General features: G+C 42.6%; 2 protein-coding genes across 4 annotated transcripts; one reads left to right on the forward strand and one right to left on the reverse strand.

Annotated features, from left to right (window-relative positions):
- Window positions 1-298: 298 nt before the first annotated feature.
- Window positions 299-9,115, reverse strand: TIPRL (TOR signaling pathway regulator). Its single transcript, XM_048940604.1, has 7 exons — window positions 8,622-9,115; window positions 6,168-6,347; window positions 5,241-5,340; window positions 4,207-4,338; window positions 3,712-3,807; window positions 2,927-2,989; window positions 299-1,426 (listed from the first exon to the last, which is right to left on the reverse strand). The coding sequence occupies exons 1-7, from the start codon at window positions 9,098-9,100 to the stop codon at window positions 1,274-1,276; spliced, it is 1,203 nt and encodes a 400-aa protein (XP_048796561.1). The 5' UTR covers window positions 9,101-9,115; the 3' UTR covers window positions 299-1,273.
- A 305-nt stretch (window positions 9,116-9,420) lies between these two features.
- Window positions 9,421-21,387, forward strand: GPR161 (G protein-coupled receptor 161). 3 transcript variants are annotated; one of them, XM_048931704.1, is made up of 7 exons: window positions 9,421-9,501; window positions 10,812-10,901; window positions 11,002-11,413; window positions 12,061-12,785; window positions 14,405-14,509; window positions 16,683-16,814; window positions 18,586-21,386. In XM_048931704.1, exons 3-7 carry the CDS (start codon window positions 11,046-11,048, stop codon window positions 18,831-18,833), a joined length of 1,578 nt encoding a protein of 525 aa, XP_048787661.1. In that variant the 5' UTR covers window positions 9,421-9,501; window positions 10,812-10,901; window positions 11,002-11,045; the 3' UTR covers window positions 18,834-21,386. The 3 variants fall into 3 exon arrangements, with proteins under 3 accessions (XP_048787661.1, XP_048787653.1, XP_048787669.1); XM_048931696.1 differs by having other exon boundaries at window positions 9,431-9,501; window positions 10,791-10,901; XM_048931712.1 differs by lacking the exons at window positions 9,421-9,501; window positions 10,812-10,901 and having other exon boundaries at window positions 11,003-11,413; window positions 18,586-21,387.
- Window positions 21,388-21,402: the final 15 nt, after the last annotated feature.

Here is a 21,402-nt window from a genome sequence, read left to right on the forward strand (position 1 = left end):
TTCATTCCCCGCTCACATCCCTCTACCACTGGAGGGGACCTCAATAATATTCTATGTCCAGACAAATACGGATCGCTTCCACTCTGCATTCATTTACAGCCAGATAAATGCTTTGTCCTGACACTACAGCCTTTAGGAAACAAGTGCAGTCACTTAAATAGTAGAGCACTTTTTTCTTTTCTTTTTCTTTTGTTTTTTAAATAAAAACATCAGCATTTTCTTAAATGAAAACTGTTTCTCAAAAGACATCATTAATTGAAACAACCCACCCCCAAAACTTGTTTGAAGACACGCAGTGTAGAATATGAACATTTTTAATTAAAACAGTCCAGGACATCAGAATGTACACATTCTTATCAGACCCTGTCAAATCAAAAGGCCTGCTTTTTGCCACAGTCCTCAGCTTCCTGCACTTCACTGAGTGTAAGCAGCAAACTTGGACAAGACCGTTTAACTCCCCCAGTCTTAGACCAAACCTTTGATGTAATTTAAAGTTTCCAAAAGCAACAGAATTACTTAAAGTTTAATCCACAAAATGTGAAGTTAGAATAGTGACTGCACATGTGATCACACTCCTATCGATACCAGAACTTAGAGATTTTAAATAAACCAAAAATATGCATCTGGAATACATGCTAGCATCCTTTTGAAGCTACATAAGCTCCTCTTTCTCAAACTGCAAATACCAGCATCTTGGAGGGATTGAAGACAATCGATGTCCTTTTTCCTCAGCCAAGAAGTAACTCGATGGGTTATCAGCTTGAAGTAGAAGCCAAGCAAAAATCTATCTCTTAGGACTGAAAGCTTAAAACATATGCAGAGGAATTTTGTTTATCAATTTTTACTGTAGATGATTACCTCATAGAAATAAAATTATGCCAATTTTATGACTAATATTGCTGCTTCAGATACCGAGACTAACAGAATCTTTCATGGAAGCGTTTGCGTTGGAGGGCCCAGTCAATAGGCCTGCCTCACTGGTGAAATGAGCAGAACCCACACTCTTCCACTGTGAAAGTCCATGTCCAGTACCATTGAAGACTAATTTACCACTGCTCTATCATTAACTCCAGATACAGGTTTAAAAGAAACAAAAAAACAAGATAGAACAAACATTAGCAAAACCTTCTTGAAATGAGTTCTGGTTTTTTTTTCAGGGCTACAGAAAAAATAGCCAAATTCTTTATTCCACTAGTAGTGAAACTGCCCCCCCTCAGTAATGCCTACATGATCACACCATCTCCAGTCTAATTCAGTCCATATAAAGTCACATTTATTTTGACTTAACACACGTGGTTTCCAGTGATGCCTCTGGATTATTAGATTCCAGCGTCCCTGGGAATTCTAGTTTTTCACATATTGTCTCCTTTATGGGTAGATACTGAGAGATCTCGTTAGGTTCCGTGAACAGGGAAGGTGGCACATGCTAAGGAGCAAAAAGTTTACATGAAATGAACAAAAAGGAAGGAAAAAGATTCCAAAAAACAAATACTTATGGACAGCTGATCTTTACCTGATTTGAACACCTCAAAGTCACATGGCACAGAGAAATTTAGATTATTACTTCAGATATAACACATACAATCTCTTACTTCTTGAGTGCCATCAGTAGGTTAGGGAAAAGTATTTCATATTTCTAAGCAGCAGATTTTATCTTCACACAAAAGTCAGAGACGTTCCAGAACATCTACAATGTTCATGACTTCACTGCTGCACACTGTCTCTTTGAGAGTCTAATTTTGGATGAGACCAGGACGGCCACAAGGGATTTCATGTTTAATGTCTTCTGGCCATTGCTATACACTCCCTGGAGCAAATGATAATTGATATTGATATCTCAACATCAGTCTTAGTTTGAAGAAGTCCACTACAGACAGTGTTTAGCTATTTATATGGCACAGTAACTGAGTGGATTTTAATTTCGCGTTAAAAGAAATTAATTGGTCTAAGTTCATTAACATCTTTCCCTGCAGATGATGTAGCTTCACACACAGACATTTGTCAGGACAAAAGAAAACAACCACAACCTACACTGAGTGCACTACTTTCTAACAACATCCTGTAAGCAAGAAGTGTAGAGCTATTTAAATACAACCTGTCAGATTCCCCATAACATGCAAGGAATTATACTGCAACTTCAATTCATTCAGACTTGAGAATTCTTTTCTCCTTTACCTACTGAAGCTGATCTAAGGAACACAAAAGCAATATGAAGTACGAGGTTGAAACCAAACCTAGATCAACTACCTGTATTTCAGAAGCCACCAAACTATCAAAAAGATCACGCCTGATTTAATTGCCTTAATTAGGGATTGCATATTGCTGAAAAATGATAAGGAGAAAATAATCGTGCAAAAGTATTCCCTCAAAACATTAGTATCACATTAGTTACATTTTACAGGTGAAGAGAAAAGGGAGAGTACCTAAAAATCATACATTGGGTAAAGAATAATAAGTCAACACTACAACTGGAAATGTGCCACAAACGATTCTGAGCTACTGCTTGGGTTTTAAGGTAAGCTGTTGAAATTATTCTGAGAAAAAAAAAAAAATGAATCTGCAGCAGCAAACAGATTCTGAGTTCTAGTACAGGTCGTGAGCACACAGCCAGTGTTGAAACTCAACATCACGGGAAGTGCGCTACCTGATTTTGTGACTGAATAGTTCTAAAATAATAATGAAAACAGCTGTTAACTGAAAAGTAGAAAAAGTAACCCAATCCCATATACTGTAAATGTGGTCACTGAGTCGTCTACAAAGAGCAACCTGCCTTGAAATCCCTAAGATAAAAACTGCACACACAAAAGGATCTTCCCCCTGCTTAGGTTACCAATCTTTCCAAAGCATTACTGACAGACAGTATTTTCTGTGTGGACCATAAAAGAATGCTAAAAAGCAGACAAGGAAAACATTAAAAATGTAATACCTTTAAACTCGATATTTTGCTTTCTCTCGATGTATATTCTCGCAACATATAAGCCTTGTCAGACTGCAGGGAAAAGAATTACAAAAATTCATTACAAAATTATCAGAGTGCAAATCAGCATTGTGAAAACACTGAATTCAGGAAACATTTGAATGTGACTGATCACAGCCCTTCAGCAGAAATGTACATTCACACTCCCAAAGACAAAGAATGGCATCTTCTCCAAGAGTCACCTTTTTGCATGCAACAACTTGAATATCTATGACTGAATGCGTTTGTCAGCCTTCTCTCAGAACTCCTGCATCACTTCATTATCAGCTGGACAAAATAAGCAAACCTGCTATGTTCTGTCTTATTTATGGGATATTTCACTTCAGCATAGCATAGGTAGTTCTCTGCAAGGTTAAACTTGCAGTCATAATACTAGACAAGCCAAAACCAAAAAAAAACACCCAACCCCATAACAACAACATCACACCACTTACTGTTGTCTATTTTTTAACTTGTACTGCCTCTCTGTGTCTGATATAGTCACAGAGATATGTCACATATATTTTAATCATTATTTAGCATAAGCTATAGGCTACTCTGCTCTGATAACACCTACCACTTAGCTGCTACTCTTCAGCACCACCATAACAAAATTAATCTGAAAGTTCAGTTTGGGTAACCTCTATGCCCCACAGCATCAGTACTGAAGTACAGGAATATCAGCAGTTCTTCTCTGAAAGCAATATTGCAAGTGAGCATCTGTAAAACAGTCATAATGGTGAATGAGGGCTTACCTCATGGTGAAGCCTCGTGTCATTCATCCTGATCAGCACTCCATCAACTCGCAAGAAAAACCTCAACAGCACAAAAAAGCTGGAAGGCATGACTCTCTGGAAATATAAAGATGTGCTATTCAGCATATTACAAAGTCTTACTCTGTGTTTATTTGTGTCAGAAATGTACAATGTAGGACTACATGAGTGAGCTTTCAGTAGTAAAACTCGTAACAGGTTGGCGATACACTACAGCTATCACTGGGCAGCAGAGCAGGCTGTTTCTGTGGAGCCTAGGGACGCAGAAAGGAAGATGGACAAGCAACTGACAAGCTCCCCAAAGCAAGCGACAAAAAGATTTCAATATAACAGTTTTCAATAACTCTATTTTTAAGAGCAAGAATAAAGAATTTTTCATTTTAAATTTAAATTCTAAAAGGAATAAAATGCAAAGGAGTAACTACATCATGCTACATCAGGTCACCAAGCCTCTTGTATTCACCTCTCAGTACTCACTATTTTTACACTCAAACTTGACACTCCGTGATCATGAAGTTCGTCTTCAAACAGAAGTACTTCTTCAAAAAACATGATTTGTTCCCTGGCTTTCAACTTCTCTGTATTTATGTGCTCTGTCGTAGGAACAACCTCAAGAAAAAGATGAATAGTTAGTGCACTAATTTGCTGTCAAACTGCACAAAGTTTGTCCTGATCTTTAAAATCCTCCATTTGCTAGCTTTCCAAAGGGAGAAGCTTTCAGAGCACTAGGCTTAATACACCCAAAATTCTAAAAGGCAAAGGTAAAATTGAAGCCAAAGTTTCCAAGAGAAAACATTGAGCAAAGCAATAATCAAGAATGGAAAGTTCTAAATAAACAGTCATCTGAGTACAGGTTTTGTAGCCTTCAGCAGCATGCTGAATGTGGAAGTATTCAGACACCTCATGCTTAATGTGTGTTTGAGACCTTCTGGGTTGCAAACAGTTTTCTATGCAATTGGCATTTCTAGCCAACTGCAAACCCTGAATTCCAATAAAGAAATGAGAAATCAAGTAACCAGAGCTTTTCCATCTTGTGCTCTACATGTGCTCATACGTTTCTGCTGCCTAAAGACCAGAAGCCAACAAGACAGATCACTTTTATGCTGCACATTTGATTCCAGAGCAACTCTAGTGATCTGTAACCAACACAATCCTTGTGAAGTAACACACATTATCTGCTTAGTAGCAAGCAATCTGTACACAGCAACGAGAAGCTGGGAACTTCAGCTTTATTTTAAAATAAAGTCAAGAGAGGGCCTGTCCCTTAAATATGAGGATCTACTGTTGAAAAACAAACAAAACAAAACTATCAAACCTGAAGTTTTTTTTAATGAGCTATGATTTGATTAAGAGAATATGATGAGAAACATGAAAAACCTCAAGATATACTTTGAAGTCAGAAACGAAGAACCATGAAGAATTTGTAAAAGCCCACTGACAGCTTCAAAAAAGTGCTCTGTGTTTGACTGAAACAACACGCAATCAGCAGGCAACAAGGGAAAAACACTTACCTTTAGTGTTGCAGTGTCTCCCAGCAATGTTCCTTTGTAGTCAGTTGTGTAAGTCCAATCATAAGGCTTGACGACTTCCTTAGTGTGCTCAGTCTCACTCCTCAAGAAGTGAAAAAGAAAACAGCGCACTTTGTAGTAATTATTAAAAACTTACAACCTCACATAAGGTTTTATGATTTCCACACTCATGTCCTAACTATCTGAGAAAAAGAGCAGTATTGCCTGTACTGGACTGATGATGTCAAGACTTAAAGCACACAGTATTGGTTCTTCCACAACAGCTGTTATCATAAGGGATTAGAAAACCATTACCCAAATTCCTCTGCTAACACTGCCTCAGGCTTATGAGTCAAAAATGAAGATTTTTAAGAGCTGTTGAGAAGTCTGTAGTTCACAGTCACTTCTTCAGTAAGCAGGCAGAAATTATTCTGCTGACAACACACAGCAATAATTAACAATATTACCAGTTTTTAAGACAGCTTTCATTTCTCTTCTCAACTTATTCCTAGGAGCTCTGCCACTCATTTGGTAAATACTAAACAGAACAAGTTCTCATGCACATGATTGCCTGCTATGGTCCTAAGGCTAAGAAGTTGAACTACAGCATTCTGCACTTCTACACACCAGTACACACTCTCTTGTAACATGAATTTGAATAAACACAAACAGAACTAAACCACGTTAAACATGCACTAAGTTTGAAGAAAGCCAGGAAGCAATTGAAAAACGCAGCTGACACTGAGTAACTGAGATAGGATGATGAGGGCAAAAAAACCCCAAAATGACTTCTGCCATCACACGCTGATTGCATCAATGGCAGAACTAAATACAACACAGTTTTCAGGAGTTGTCTGTTGCTTTTACTACTTTATAACAGTTTTGCATACAATGCACCAATACTTGCCCAGTGGTGATAAAATACTGTACCTGCTCTCCTGCCACTCCTCTGCGCAAGCCACTTTGATCATACCTTGGCAATTATTGACACATTTTAAAGCATCGGTTGCATTGAACTCAATTCCAAAACCACGTTCATGCTGTATTCTCAAGATATTGTCTCCAAACATCATCTCTGGCAGGGAAGGCATCTGTAATTCTTCAGCCAGTCTGCAAAGAAAAAAAAAAGTCCAATAAGGAGACATCGGTCAGCTATAGCTGAGTGAAAACAACCTGTTCATAAGTATTCTCTAGACCGCAGTAATTGACAAGACACACCATCAGTATGTCTTAAAAACACTGTTACCTTCCCAGTTAATCATTTGACATGAATTACAGAATCACTGATCCTAAGTGACTTTTCTGCCATAAGGTTATTTCTAAAGCGTGTCTTCTCCATCAGGAGAGTAAAAAAGCCTCACAAAGGATTAAAAATAAAAATAAAAATGATAAGGATTAAGCAGCAGCTTTCAGCCTACTGCAGACAAACCTCTGGATGAACCAAGAACCACTTTTGCAGATGGTCAGAAAATTTTATGAAAGGGTACTTATTGTCAGCAAGTTTAAACTCGTTACAGCAGCCCATACCACCATCCTTGGTACAAAACAGAGCGTGAAAACAACCACGGCAGAGCATATTAAAAGCACAGTGCAGAACACACATGTACTTTAGGTTTAGGTTAGAGATTAGGAGGAAGTTTTCCACACAGAGGTGGTGACGCACTGAACAGGTTGCCCAAGGAGGCTGTGGATGCCCCATCCCTGGAGGCATTCAAGGCCAGGCTGGATGTGGCTCTGGGCAGCCTGGTCTGCTGGTTGGTGACCCTACACATAGCAGGGGGGTTGAAACTACATGGTCACTGTGGTCCTTTTCAACCCAGGCCATTCTGTGATTCTGTGAGTCTACTGCTCTACTGACTTCCCAGCTTTGTAGAAAACACACGCTGGTATTCATAACCTCCATGCATGAATGCTGTGGAACCAGTTGAACTTTGTGAATAGAATAAATACAATCACTGCAGAAAATATAAAGCCATTCCAGCTCACTTTTTATTTACGTCATTTTTATACATACAGCTCTATGCACACACAGACATTGTTTAGCAAAATATATGCTCTATACACTTCCACCATTCCCTCCCTACCACTAGGTGCTTCATTCATTAAGATTAAAGAGCTTGTCCCATAACCATTGTACCTTTGCTTTTCTACATTTTCAACACATTGTGATCATCTCAGCAACCCTGAAAATCATCTACAAGGACAAAGATAATTTCTGAATGTTATAGAGGAAACTGCTTAATTTAAAATAGCTAACACTGAAAGAAACTGAGCAGAAAAAAAGATGCGTACAGCAGGTAGCCTGATTTCTAGACCAGCAGTTCAGCTCTGTCTCTTGATTAAAGAAAAGAGTTAACATTCTCCTGAACTTGATTCCTAAGATCTTCATTTTTAAGAGACAGCATTTTGTGAAATGTCTTCACAAACATGTCAGAAAAAATGGAGTACTGCAGTAACAGCCCTTCTCCTGCAGAACACAGGCATTGCTCAAGTGAATGCTGAATCCTCTTTACAGAGGAATCAGTAAAACACGCAATTTAAGTTTTCTTACCTGCAACTACTAAAACTGTGGGATTGTTAGGGAAAAACACTTAGTGAAGATTATTGTACGTATTGAGCACAGAATACAAACAAGAGTAACACCATTCCATACGTTTGGAGGCAGATATGCAGTTGAAAAAAATAAACATAATGCTGTTATAATAGAGAAAAAAAATGAAGTTTACTTGGCTTCTTATAATGCAAAAAGAAAGTGTAAAACTTCACGACAGTGGCCTCACACAAACAGAAACACTGAGGGTAACACGACTGAAGTTTTCCTTCACAGCTCCCCACATACTTATTCCGGAAACTGAAGCCTAGAATTATCTGTCAAACTCAGCTGCCACCGAGATCAGCTAGGGCCCTAACAGCTCAACTGTTCAGTTCCACATTAGCAAATCTGATTTAAGCACTCAATGCTGACACAGCAGCGTTTCATCCAATGGTCCGACAACAGTGGAAATTACTACTGCGAGGAGAAAGCAAACAATCAATTTTTAATGAAGTCCTTTATGTTATTATAAAATAGCTTACAGGAGCGTGCGCACCACATATAAAAGCATCTTAACAGGCCTTAAAAGATAATCAACAACAATCACGCTTCCACTCAGCGGGTGCCCGATCGCTGAGGGCCGGACCTCCACCACCGTTAACGAGAGATTCTGACAGCCGCCCATAAACGAAACCAGCCCACGCTCTTCAGGAGGGAGAAATATAAAATAAGATGCCCGAGGTGCTGGGCACGCTGTGTTCGGACATCTCCCCGCCCGGACGCGGCGGTACCTCGAGTACCCCGTTCCCACAGGCGGGCTCCCGGCCCCACCGCGCCCGCTCCCGCCTCACCTCTCGGCCTGCGCCGACTTCATGATGTGCGTGCAGACGGCGCTCAGCTTCCACGGTCCGAAGGTGAAATCGCGCCGGCTGCTCTGGAAAACGGGGTGCATGGCGAAGGTGGAGGGCGCGACCTTCACCGAGGAGAAGGCCGGAAGGGGCAACGGCGGCGGCTCACTCTTGCCCGCCCTCCCCGGCCCCTCCGCTACGGCCGCACGCCCCTCACGGCAACGGTGCCCCTCCGCAACCGCCGCCTCACCGAACTTCCGCTTCCGGGAGAGCGGCGCTGCACGCGCAGGCCGGAAGTCATGCGGCAGCGGCGTGGTGCGGAGCGCTGCGCTGGGCGAGCGGGCGGTGACTGCGCATCCCACCACCTCTACCCCACTCCTGGCGGCGCCCGCCGGGGGAAGGTCCTTAAAAGTGACCAAGTGTGACAGCGCGGCAGCGCCAAGTTCCGCGTGATTGCGGAGAACGTTGGAGCTAGGGCACATGGTTGTCCCTCGCGCCTTCGGCCACACCCATGCCGCGCTCCCTAGGAGGCGGCAGCAGCAGCAGCAGCCCCTGCCCGACTGCGAGGCGGTGTGCCGGCGCTCGGGACTGGGAGGCCGGTTGTCCGTGTTTTGCCCTTCGCCGTGCCCGCCGACATCTCCCGGTGTAAAGCCGGCCCGCGGCTGTGCGCTGACAGCGCGGCCGTGCGCCCCTGCGGCAGAGCCACGCCGTTCCCGCGGGCCGGACCCCTCCCGCCACAGCCCGCACCCGGCGGCGGGGGCGGTGCGAGAAAGAGAAAAGAGGCGGCGGAGGGGTGGGGAGAGGGGCGAGCGCGGGGCGGGGGCATGGCGGGGTTCGGCCGCCGACACCCGATACCTCCCGCCCTGGCGGAGGCGGTCGGCGGGTGAGTGCGTGCGGTGCGGCGGTGCGGGACGGGGCGGGGCGGTGCGGGCACCGGGCGAGCACCGGGCGAGGAGAGGGATGCGCGGCGTGGCCTATGGGAAGCGCTCCTTTCGCTTCTTCCCTCTGGCCTTTGTTCGCTGCCGGAGGGAGCGCGGGGGCAAAATGGAGGCGATCCCCCGGCCCTGCCCGCGCTGCCCGCCGGCCTTGGGATGCGTCCAGCTTCGGGCGGGGTGGGGCGGGACAGGGCAGCCCGGAGGGACGCGCGGCGGCGAATGCCCCGAGGAGAGCTGAGCTGTGCGGTGTAAGGGGTGGCCCCGCTGCTCCTTCGGTGAGAGTTGTAGGAAAAAATACAGCTGAAAAATGAGTAAAAGATGGCTCTGTGGCCTGACGGCGCTCCCGGGGCCGCGAAAGCCTCCCGGGTGAGACAGAGGTGCCCCGAGCGCTCCCGGCCTGCCGGGGACTGCAGGTGGGCACCATTACGGCAAGGGAACTTCAGCCCTTCTGTCACCTGCGGATGTGAATAGTAACTCTGCGTTGAGAAGTTGAAACCAAACTCCTGTTTTTTTAGTTTTCATATTTGCACTTTTAACGTTATTTGTTCTGGTGTGTTGGGCTGCAGACGGGTGGTTGGGTTGGATGAAGGAGGTTGGAGCACAAGCTGGAGGTAGCGGGGAGAAGGGGCTGAAGAGCTGAGGGGAACGTAGAGATTTAAGCAGAGGAGGTGGTGAGGCAGCAGGCTGGGTGCTGAGCACTGAAACTTCACGCGATTAAGGGTTTGTGGGCACTGCTGGAGGGTGGGCTACAGCTTAATGCCAGCTGTCTTTTGTACCCTTTGTACTGAAGGCTTCTTTATGCCAGGCCTTTGGTGTTGGTGTTAGAATTGCTGTTTGTAGCTGTGAAGATGAACCTGGAGAGAGCACACTGAGAATATGTGCAGTGTTTCCTGAGCCTTTGGACATGACCTGGAAACTGTTAAGGAGTCAGTAGGATATGAGTATGAGTAGCCAGACATCCACAGACACCAGCAGATGCTGTATATGCGAAATGCAGCGTAACAATGAAGATGGTCAAACTGGCCAAACTTAAAAAAAAAAAAAAAAAAAAAAAAAAAACAACCTTACCTTCCTTCAAGTAATCAAAGATTTAGTTACATCATTTTTCTTTCTTTCAGCCTAGACATACAGCTGGCTGGTATGGCTTAGGAAAAAAAACAACTTAGCAAACCTATAAATAAAGTGTGTTAACTTTCTTTGTTTCCTCTTGTTCCACTTGCCTCTTTCTGTCTTTCAGATAGTTTCTTCCCTTTTCTAGGCTGGGCTCTGCTACTGACCTCCAGTGTACCCATCGTCAATCTCCTGCCCCTTCGGTTTCCAACCTAACATGGTTTCCTGCATCCTCCAGGTAAGGTTTAATTGATGCAGACAGGAGAGTTTCCAGTCTTTGGAGAGAGTGTGAGGAAACGTTGCTGGAAAATTTCTAAGTGGTGTTGTTCTGCTTCCAGGTGCTCAGCATGTCTTGGCTGCTCCTGCTCTGCTCACTCTGACCATGAGCAGCAATTCTTCCCTCAGCAATGGGAATGCTCTGAGGAACCTCACCACGCAAGAAGACGGCGCGATCAGAGTCACTGAAGCCGTTGCTATAATCGTCATTGCTGTTTTCATCTGCTTGGGCAACCTCATCATTGTTGTCACCCTCTATCGGAAGTCTTACCTTCTCACGCTGAGCAACAAGTTTGTGTTCAGCCTGACCCTCTCCAACTTCCTGCTCTCTGTCCTGGTGCTGCCTTTTGTTGTCACCAGTTCTATCAGGCGGGAATGGATCTTTGGAGTTGTTTGGTGCAATTTCTCAGCTCTGCTCTACATGCTTATCAGCTCAGCCAGCATGCTTACTCTTGGACTCATAGCCATAGACCGGTAAGTGGCTTTTTGTAATGAGTGGTAACCAATTGTTCAATCATTCCATAGGGTGACTTGTTGGCTGTATGCAGGCTGGAGAAACACTGCTTGGATGACACTGCATGCAGTTGCAATGTCATTTTCCTTCAGTCCCACGTGAAACTTTGACACAGAGCAGAAGAAAACATTGCCATTGATAATATAAAAAGCTGATGTGCATCTAGCTATTTTTAAAGGAAATAGTGCTGTAGTAATATATTACTTGTAAAACAAGAAGCAACAATTTAAAATTCACTCCCAGGGGCAGATTGCAAGAGGTATTTGGATGAGGAGCTATGAGATATTGCTTAGTGGTTTGTAGTAGCAATGGTAATGGGAGCACAGTTGGACTAGATGATCTTGCAGGCCCTTTCCAACCTTGTGATTCTATGATTTAATAGTTATGTGTGCCTTCAGCCCAGTTTTACAGTCTTCCCTGCGAAGCTCTGTATTCTTACATTCAGTTACACTTAACAGGCTTCCTGTTAAAAATAATTCACCTCAAGGTTTATAGAAAAGTGTATGTTGAAGTTTAGAGAAAAGAGCCATATATCAACATCATTACATATGTTTTTTGCTGTTCTTGATTTGTGCTCCTGTTGACTTTTTTTTTTGTTGTTCACCAGGTACTATGCTGTCCTTTACCCTATGGTATACCCAATGAAGATTACAGGCAACAGAGCAGTGGTGGCTCTTGTGTATGTGTGGCTACATTCCCTCATCGGCTGCCTCCCTCCCCTCTTTGGCTGGTCATCTTTGGAGTTTGACCAGTTCAAGTGGATGTGTGTAGCAGCGTGGCACAAAGAGGCTGGTTACACTGCCTTTTGGCAGGTCTGGTGTGCGTTGCTGCCTTTCCTGGTCATGATGATCTGCTATGGGTTCATATTCCGTGTGGCTAGGATTAAAGCCCGCAAAATCCACTGTGGCAGTGTTGTCATTGTGGAGGAGGACTCCCAGAGGAATGGGAGGAAGAACTCCAGCACTTCCACATCCTCCTCAGGAAGCCGAAGGAACGCTTTCCAAGGGGTTGTCTACTCTGCCAACCAGTGCAAAGCTTTCATAACCATCTTGGTTGTCATCGGTGCTTTTGTTATTACATGGGGACCTTACATGGTAGTAATAACATCGGAGGCGCTTTGGGGAAAAAACAGTATTTCTCCTGCCTTGGAGACATTAGCTACGTGGTTGTCCTTTTCCAGTGCCATTTGCCACCCATTAATTTATGGACTGTGGAACAAAACAGTGCGCAAGGAACTTCTAGGAATGTGCTTTGGGGATCGGTATTATCGTGAGTCGTTTGTTCAGCGGCATAGGACCTCAAGGTTATTCAGCATTTCCAATAGGATCACAGGTAAGACATTCTTAATATACCACTAAGAGCAATTCTGCATATCTGCATCTAGCTGGCACGTTTCAGAGCTCTGTAAACAAAGTAAGATGTTTCTGGAGGCTTCAGCAATCTTGTTTGGTTTATCACAGACACTTGAAAGGAGAAAACCTTGTCCTCTTAGGCCAGTAAAGCTTTCCCTGCCAGAGGAGACATAGTAATTAAGTTAATAAAACTAATCTCTCTCAAACTCCTCTTGTAACTATTGTAACCATTTTGTTTTATTGAGATTTAAGCACTACCGACAGCATATTTTGTGATCACCCTCCCTAAAGATTTTAAAGAGCCATGCAGATGTGGCACTGAGGGGCATGGTACAGTTGGCGTGGTAGTGATGGGTTAATGATTGGACTAGATGATCTTAGTGATCTTTTCCAACCTTAGGATTCTATGATTTTGCCACATATACTGCACACTAGTTCTGTACTATAACTCTTGGATTCACTGAACTTATACAGCTCTTGTTATATTACAGTATTTCTGTGAACTCAGATTTTATGATTGTGAAGATCCTAAACACTGTAGAACTATGTAAAGTAGTAAATCTATTTGGCGTGTCCCTTAGTTGCAGTCTGAGAGCTTCAGCTGCTCAGAATTTCCTTTTTAATTAGTAATGCAATAAAATTCTAATTTCTTTTTTTTTTTTGATCCTTTTTCTGGTCCTGCTTAGAATCTTCCAAAAAATAAGACATTTTCATATGGTTCCTTAGGACATTCCAGGCAGAGGTGATAACTAAAGTTACTTAATTGGGAAGGAAGGTCTGAAATATAGAAGTAAGGGGAGAATAGCAAGGCATCTGTTGTCTTTTTGCGACCTGGAGTTACTGGAAGAGACTCCATATAAAGGAAGGAGTTGTGCAGCTGCACCACATCACAAGCTGCAAGAGATTTCTAGTTCTCCTCCCTTTGCCAAATGTATGTCCATGAGATGATGTGAATGAATATGTTGGGATCTGGTGGGAGGGAAAAGATAGGAAAACTTCATCTTTCCAGGTTATAAGAAACTGATGATAGTTTCAGATGTACTGGGTGTACCAGCTGGACAGTGATAGGAAAAAAAAAAAATACATCTTTATGCAAGATCCAAAGACAGCACTTATGTAAGAATCCTAGATTCTCCTCCTTCCCATATTTGAGGATTTGAAAGAAGCTGGCTCTCTCAGTGCCCTGGTATTGCTAGTAAATTTCTTGCCATGCTACTGGACTCTACCACCTGCTGGTGGCTACCAGGTTGTTCAGTGGCTAGCAAGTGTCTGGCAAGTGATCCCATCTCTCTGGGTATGCGTGCTCAGTGTTCAGCCTGTCTTGCTGATAAAACATGCAATGGCAAATGGAGTGGGAGAGAGATAGTGTGGGTAGAAGAGAGATTTGTCGTATGGAAGGACTCCAAAGATACTTGAAAGCAGCTCACCTGATGTTTCTACTTGTAAGATGGAAGGTCCAAACGCTCTGCACTCTGGAAGAACGGTAAGTTTTACAGATACAAGAGTAAATGAGGTGGTAGAGTCAGTGTTACTATAAGTTCTTACTCTTATAGACCACTTAACCATCCACTGAGTAATGAGAATGAAACTCTTTTGCAGATTTGGGACTATCCCCTCATCTCACTGCCCTCATGGCAGGTGGGCGGACATTAGGAAACAGCAGCAGCACAGGAGACACAGGTTTCAGCTGTTCACAGGATTCAGGTAAATGAAGGCTCTTGCTCTCTCATCTTGGGCAGGAGTTTGCACTTGTAACTTGGCAGAACTCTCTGGGATAATCGGTGTTTACATACTCAGATGTCTCTCGATGGATGGAAAACATGAAGCATCTGTTCCAGCTGTCACAATAAAACCGCTGCAATCCCTTCCCTTCCTTGCTCTCAATGCAACTACTTGCAAGGAGTAATGACCCTCCCTTGCTAGTGCTTCCTGGGAATGGGACATACTGCTTATGATTTTCTCATTCAGTTTCTGTCATTCTTCTTGAACTTTGCCTGTATCTGCAAGAAACAGAGCAACAAAGTGATGTGGAGAATGCTTCTCTGATTCCTAGTTTGTAACAGGCCTTATCACACTGACCCTGCAGTCTAAACATAACTGCATCAGATGGTTTCAGCTTGGGATTGTGTCGCTACTTAAGATCTCTGAGTTGAAGGTAGTTTGGAGAAGGGAGAAAGATTTCTGCCAGACATTTTTCTATCCAATACTAACTAAATTTTTCTGGCAGTTATTTCAGCTACCACTTCTTAACTGATCTGTAATTATTTTAAAAGAGTAGTTCTGCTTTAGAGACACCAGAGGGAGATCTTTTAACAATTGCTTGATACCAGAGGTTTGTTTCTCGCATTTCTAAAGGAAATCTATGGAGCTGGGTTTTATTTAGGTAGTAATTTTACGCTGGTATTTTTGTGCCTGCTGTGAGTATTGTGCAACTGTGTGTGGCAAATGAGAGTAACATCAGGTGAAACCTGTTTTTGTTTGAAATCATTGTGTGTTGCCATCATTTGAGGAATGATACTAAGCATTTTAGATGAACAAACCAAATCTGTACCATAGGCCACTTCTGCTTCAAAGATACTTTCTTCTTTGATCTTGCTAGTAGCACCCTTCCGTTGTACGCTGGTAGCTTTGGAGATCAGTAGGAGTCAACTATTTTCAGCAGACAGGTTCAAAGCCCAGTTGATCCACAGAATATCACAGAAAGCTGCTAACGTGTTTTATGCTGCATTAGAACATCAGCTCACTGTGTGCTTAATTGAATAATATGGCAGAACACATAAATTTCACTTTATGTAGTGAACTGACAAACTTTTTATCGATCAATTGTCAACAAATACCAGACCTATGGAGAGGTACGTTGTCTACAGCTGCATTTCCAGCAACATCTTTCTCTTACTTTCTGTAAAATTGGCACTGGAACACCTCCTTGTTGCAAAAAACAATAAATCTGGGAACCAAAAGTATTGAAATGAATGAAGAGGGATGTGAAGTCGCTACCTGGAGGTGTTAAGAAACCTGTGAAGACTCTTTGTCCTGGCCTGGTGCCATGTCACAGGATGCCATGAAAGTAGTGGTAAAGATCATACATAAGGAAGCTGTGCCTTGGAACACTGGCTTTTCTGAGGGCTGCTCAGTGTTGTCTTGGCATTTCCCCAGACTGCTTGCTCTGCCTCCCCCTTGTACAGCCAAGACACCAGCATCACAAGGGAGGACTAAGCTGCAGTCTTGCTGTTTGCATGAAAGCACCGCAGAGATGTCAAGATGAATTTCCTTGTGCTCAAACACTGTTTTATATCGAAAAGGTGCAAAGCAAATACTGAGAGGTGAAATGACTGATAAACTGAAAATGACTACTCCCTATTAAAATACACTTGAGAAAAATCAAAATAGGTTGTCAAAAACTAAATTGTAGAGAAGTCTCCAATTCAGATTTCCATTGTGGTCTGATTGCAAGCCTGACATTTGGCAGCTGTAGTCTGCTTCTCAGGTGGCCATCGTTAGCTTCTGTCTTGATCAGATTGCCCTTGGCTTTACCCTTTATTAACAGAAGGTAAGGTTTCACCTTTGCATCATGTCCTATTGATGTTATAATCTCTGCAGCTGAGCGTTTTGGAGCCACTTGGGGTTTTATATTGCTAACGAGAAAAGAATTCCAAATCCTTTCTATGAAAACTCTGAACTCATTTGTTTTGTGTGCATTATTTAATTAAAACAAAATTTGCCCACCAGGGCTGGATTTAGACATCTTTAGAAGGAACAGTTGCAGACTGGAAAGATTTTGCCACTACTTAACATTTTGGTTTCTCTCTTCACGTAATTTTGTTATTGTGTCTGAGCATTGCTGTTTTTCACTTTGAGAACACTTGCTTTGTTTCAGGAACAGACACAATGCTTCTTGAAGACTATAGCTCAGATGGCCCTTCTCTTCCACATTGTGTCTGTCCTCCTCGAAGAAGGAGTTCAGTGACATTTGAAGATGAAGTAGAGCAAATTAAAAATGGGCTTAGGGGTAAGTATGAAAACACTCAGAACAAAATATATTACCTTCTCAGGAAGCCTCTTGTGTCCTCTAGAATTGCCTGAGAACATATCACAGAATCACAGAATGACCTGGGTTGAAAAGGACCACAATGATCATCTGGTTTCACCCCCCCCTGCTATGTGCAGGGTCACCAACCAGCAGCCCAGGCTGCCCAGAGCCACATCCAGCCTGGCCTTGAATGCCTCCAGGGATGGGGCATCCACAGCCTCCTTGGGCAACCTGTTCCGTGTGTCACCACCTCTGTGTGAAAAACTTCCTCCTAATATCTAACCTAAACCTTCCCTGCCTCAGTTTAAAACCATCCCCCCCATTTCCTATCACTATCAACCCATGCAAACAGTCTTTCCCCCTCCCGTTTATAAGCTCCCTTCAAGTATTAGAAGGCTGCAGTGATTCTCCCCAGAGCCTTCCCTTCTCCAAGCTAAAGAAGCCCAGTTCCCTCAACCTTTCTTCAAAGGAGAGGTGTTCCAGCATATCTAATAACTGTTCACTTTGAGAGATCTGACACCTGATGCAAGCACTTCAGAGAGTAAGAGCAAGTTTTTCTTTCAGTTCTGAAGCAGCAGCAGGCAAGGACAAGAGTTAGAAGGTGGGGTTCCCTTCACGCACCACATCTATGCTGAGCAGCAGTATCCTCTCTGCAACTCCACTTGTCTAGCTACTACTGCAGTCTGTTTTATGTTTCTCAATGAACATATTTTCCTGCCTTCGTACTTTGATTCTGTTAAGTCATTGCTTCACATTTGCTGCCTACTCTCAACTTTGTCATTCATAGCCTTGAAATCTGTCTATTTACAGACTTCATTGATCTAAATATAATTGTGTTGTTTTTATTTTTGTTTGTTTTTAACTTTATCAACTGGGCACGTTTCTCAGTAGATACAGCTGGAAATAGATGAATCATGTACAACTTTTTTTCAGCCAGCTCATGTTGATACTGCACTACTGAAGTGTTATTGTGGTGATCTGTAGGTGTTGCAAGGTTAGTTTAAGGTAGGCTGATTGTTGTGGGAGTGTAAACTAGAAGTCTTGCTAATGAATGACTGAATTTACTAAATAATTGTCAGTGCACAAATGAGCAGAATACCTCAAAGCATTGAGTAATGATAAAACCTATCTCATTTTTACAGTTATGAAATAATAAGAGCGTGCATAGATTAGAATCATAGAATGGCTTGAGTTGGAAGGGACTTCAAGTATTAGTTAGTTCCAACCCCCCTGCTATGGGCAAGGCTGCCACCCACCAGCTCAGGCTGCCCATGGCCCCATCCGACCCAGCCTCTAACATCTCCAGGGATGTGGCATCCTCAGCTTCTCTGGGCAGCCTGTGCCAACACCTCACCACCCTCTCAGCAAAAAACTTCCCCCTCACATGTAATCTAAACCTCCCACTTTTTAGTTTAAAGCTGTTCCCCCTCATCAGGTTCAGAAAATCATTCAACATACACTTAATTGGAAATTAAACATACATGTATAAACACTTTGCTTTATCAGATCACTTTTTTTTTTTTCTCCACTTGAATTGGAGGGAATTTTTCTCTACTTATTTTATGTTTGCGCTGAAGCTTTGCGTTCATCGAATGGTTTGGAAATACTGGATATTCTTGGTAAATGCACTGTGTAGGGTAGTTACTTTACAGAAGGCATGGTCTTACCTTTACACATGGATCGATACTGATGCGTTTGCACAGCCCTGCTGTTTGTTCTTATTTACTGTTTTTTGCTTTTTTCCTTTCAGAAACTGCAAAGAATTCTGTTCTTCACGTAAAAGCTGATGTTCATAAATCTCTGGACAGTTATGCATCCAGCTTAGCAAGAGCTATTGAAGCTGATGTGAAAATCAGCTTGTTTGGGGAAGGTGCCTTACCAGGAGCTCTGTTTCCTGTGCGGACTCTGCCAGGAAGCGGCGTGAACACACGGCGTGGCATCAGGCCCCATGCTAGCCAAAGACTTCAGCTTCAGAGCATCGATGAAGGGAATATTTGACAGAAGAACTAGAGGAAAGTAACTGAATGAAACCACTAAGCGGGACCTACCATGTCTGTTACTGTTTGAACAGAAGCAGGATACCTTGTTGGGACGTTTTCAGTGACACATGAATGTCAGTTGAATTCTGGTACTTGCATCAGCATTTTGCAGCAGTATTTACTTATTGTTTAGGGTGCTATTGGACTCCTTTTTGCCACATCTGAAACCTGTCATGCAGAGCATAGGAACACAGAGTTTGATTTTTGTCAACCAAATCATTAGGCCATTGAATCACATTGTCTCTTTTTGGCCAAAGCTGACACAGAGATGAAAAGTATGTGCAGTGTTTAATAATTGTAGTGGTCCTTTTCTGAACACTAGGATCATCCATTTATACTTGATACCTTGAGTGTTCTGATGAGGGCTTGTACGTTGGTTTCTACACGCAGTCTTACTGTCAAGATTCCCAAATAATAGAGCACGGAACACTAAGGACAACAATTGAGCTTTAAGAGAGCTCATGTATGTTATCATTATTCTTATCCTTGCTAGCAGACATTTCTGGCCATTTGTCAGAATGCTAGGTATGAAAACTAATTGCATGTTGCTTCTGCTTTACGAGACACCTGCTTCTCCAGATGTCATGGGTTGAAGCAGACCAGCGTTGGAAGTTTCACAGAAATATTTGAGAAGGACATCACTGCAGAGTTCTTAGTTTCTCTGAGAACTGCAAGTCTCTTCCCTGCTTTTGCTTTGACTAAAAGATCACCCTGCAGCTTCAGGAAGCTTGACAGGACATGAATAAGGTATTACCACTTTCATCGTATATGCAGGATTCATCTTTTCTATAGAAGGAAATTCCATGGGTTATTTTTTAATCATGAGAGAATGTAGTACTTAATAGTTACCTCAGTGCATATATTTTTTTGGAGTTTTAATTCATTAATCTCTAGAATAACACCATTTAGCACTTACGTTGCACCTTGCACATTCTAGGCACTGTACAGACTTTACCTTGTTAGGCCTGTGTGAGAGGGCTGATCAGCCTTGCTTGCCAAAGAAGAGGAATGCAGCAACAGTTGAGCCAGAAATGAAAGCAGCTGCAAGGGTGGAAAGATTTGTTATGAAAAGAGGGATGAAGTGGATCTTATGAGAATGCCCAGCATGAGGAACCTCTCTGTGCCTTTCTAGCCTGGACCTTTTCTTCCTTTATAGAAGTTACTGCCCTGCCTTAATGTTTATTTCAAGGAGATGGATCAGTAGGCTATCTGTTTCTTGAGGTTGGGTTTCAGTAGCAAATGGACTTATGGACTGAGGACCTGTATTTATTTACTCTGTGTCTGTTCTCCACTGTCTCTCATTTTAAGTGTTTACTTTTTTTTTCTTTTTCTTAGAAGTGAACTGAGCTTTTGCAGCAGATTCTTTGGAAATTGGGGGACAGACTGTTTACATCTGGTCAAAAAATTAAGTTGATGGTTGTTAAATTATGTCTGCTTGCAACTTTCTCAAAGGTACAGAAACAAAATAAGCTTTGAGGCAGAGCCTCATCTCTGATTTTAGACATCCTGTTTGTCCATCTTCTTAACTCAGAAACACGTTTCAGCACAAGCTTATATCAGTCTGTGGATAAAGCAGCTGGTCTTTTTGAACTAGCCTGAATCCATGACATTCCCACGTAAGATTTAATTGCATGCTTAAAATTCAGTATGTGGTTTGGTGATTAAGAATGAGCTCTTAAAGTAAGAACACATAAACACCATAAGATAGCTCTTTGAATAATGCAGAATGAACTGAGCTGTGGACTGGATGGAGAGCTGATGTGCTGAGCAGCAGTGTGTGTGTATCAGCTCCCTACTCCTGTGTTTTTTTAACTTTCTGTGTGTTAATTGACACGTGGGGGCACTTCAAAACCCAAGTTCCACTGTTTGCCAAGAAATGGCTTGCACTGAGGATATTATTGCTGTCATTAATACTTCAGTCGTACTTGTTTATAGTGGTCAGTGCTCCTTAAGGTATGTGCTTCCCCTCAGAGGGCTTGAATTGTTTTATCTGCATCCCTTTTCTTTCACGTTCCTGCTTCCAAACAAGTTGAGTGAATGTGGAAAGGGCAAAAGTGAGTGATGTGAAGTCAGTGCTAGGCCAAAATAGGTTTTTTTTAGGAGCAAAAATTTTCACATCGCATGTGAGCGCACAAAATCACATGTGTTTTATAAAAAGGATGTTTTTCAGAATAATACTGAGCCTAATTCAGTCTTCAGGCAAGTCAGCAGCTGTTCACACCAGTACTGAATTGGGCTCTCAGTGTTCATTTCACTAATCCATTATTTAGTATGAATGTTGTTAATATTTTTGCTAATCAAATTGTAGCCTCTCCATTTCTCTGTTACTACCAGCATCATTTTCTCACTTGTCATAAGTTAATGCGGTAATGCACACAGTTTGTAAAATTATATCCCCCATCTGAAATACAGAAGAAAAAAAACAAGTGTCTAATGGTTTCTAATAGTTCAAGATGTTTGTTTACACTCCTGTTAATCTAAACAATCCTTGAATTTAGGGCTATGCCTGCTGCCCTGGGCAGCCCGTT

Source organism: Lagopus muta, chromosome 1, assembly GCF_023343835.1.
Source record: "Lagopus muta isolate bLagMut1 chromosome 1, bLagMut1 primary, whole genome shotgun sequence".
Lineage (NCBI taxonomy): Eukaryota > Metazoa > Chordata > Aves > Galliformes > Phasianidae > Lagopus > Lagopus muta.

Coding starts and splice junctions, on each gene's coding strand:
- GPR161 (XM_048931704.1), top strand. CDS start 11,046: ATGAGCAGCAATTCTTCCCTCAGCAATGGGAATGCTCTGAGGAACCTC. Junction 12,786..14,404: donor CATTTCCAATAGGATCACAG/GTAAGACATTCT, acceptor ACTCTTTTGCAG/ATTTGGGACTATCCCCTCAT. Junction 16,815..18,585: donor AATTAAAAATGGGCTTAGGG/GTAAGTATGAAA, acceptor TTTTCCTTTCAG/AAACTGCAAAGAATTCTGTT.
- TIPRL (XM_048940604.1), bottom strand. CDS start 9,100: ATGTGCCCTAGCTCCAACGTTCTCCGCAATCACGCGGAACTTGGCGCT. Junction 6,348..8,621: donor AAGTCGGCGCAGGCCGAGAG/GTGAGGCGGGAG, acceptor TTTTCTTTGCAG/ACTGGCTGAAGAATTACAGA. Junction 4,339..5,240: donor GAGACACTGCAACACTAAAG/GTAAGTGTTTTT, acceptor CTTTTTCTTGAG/GTTGTTCCTACGACAGAGCA.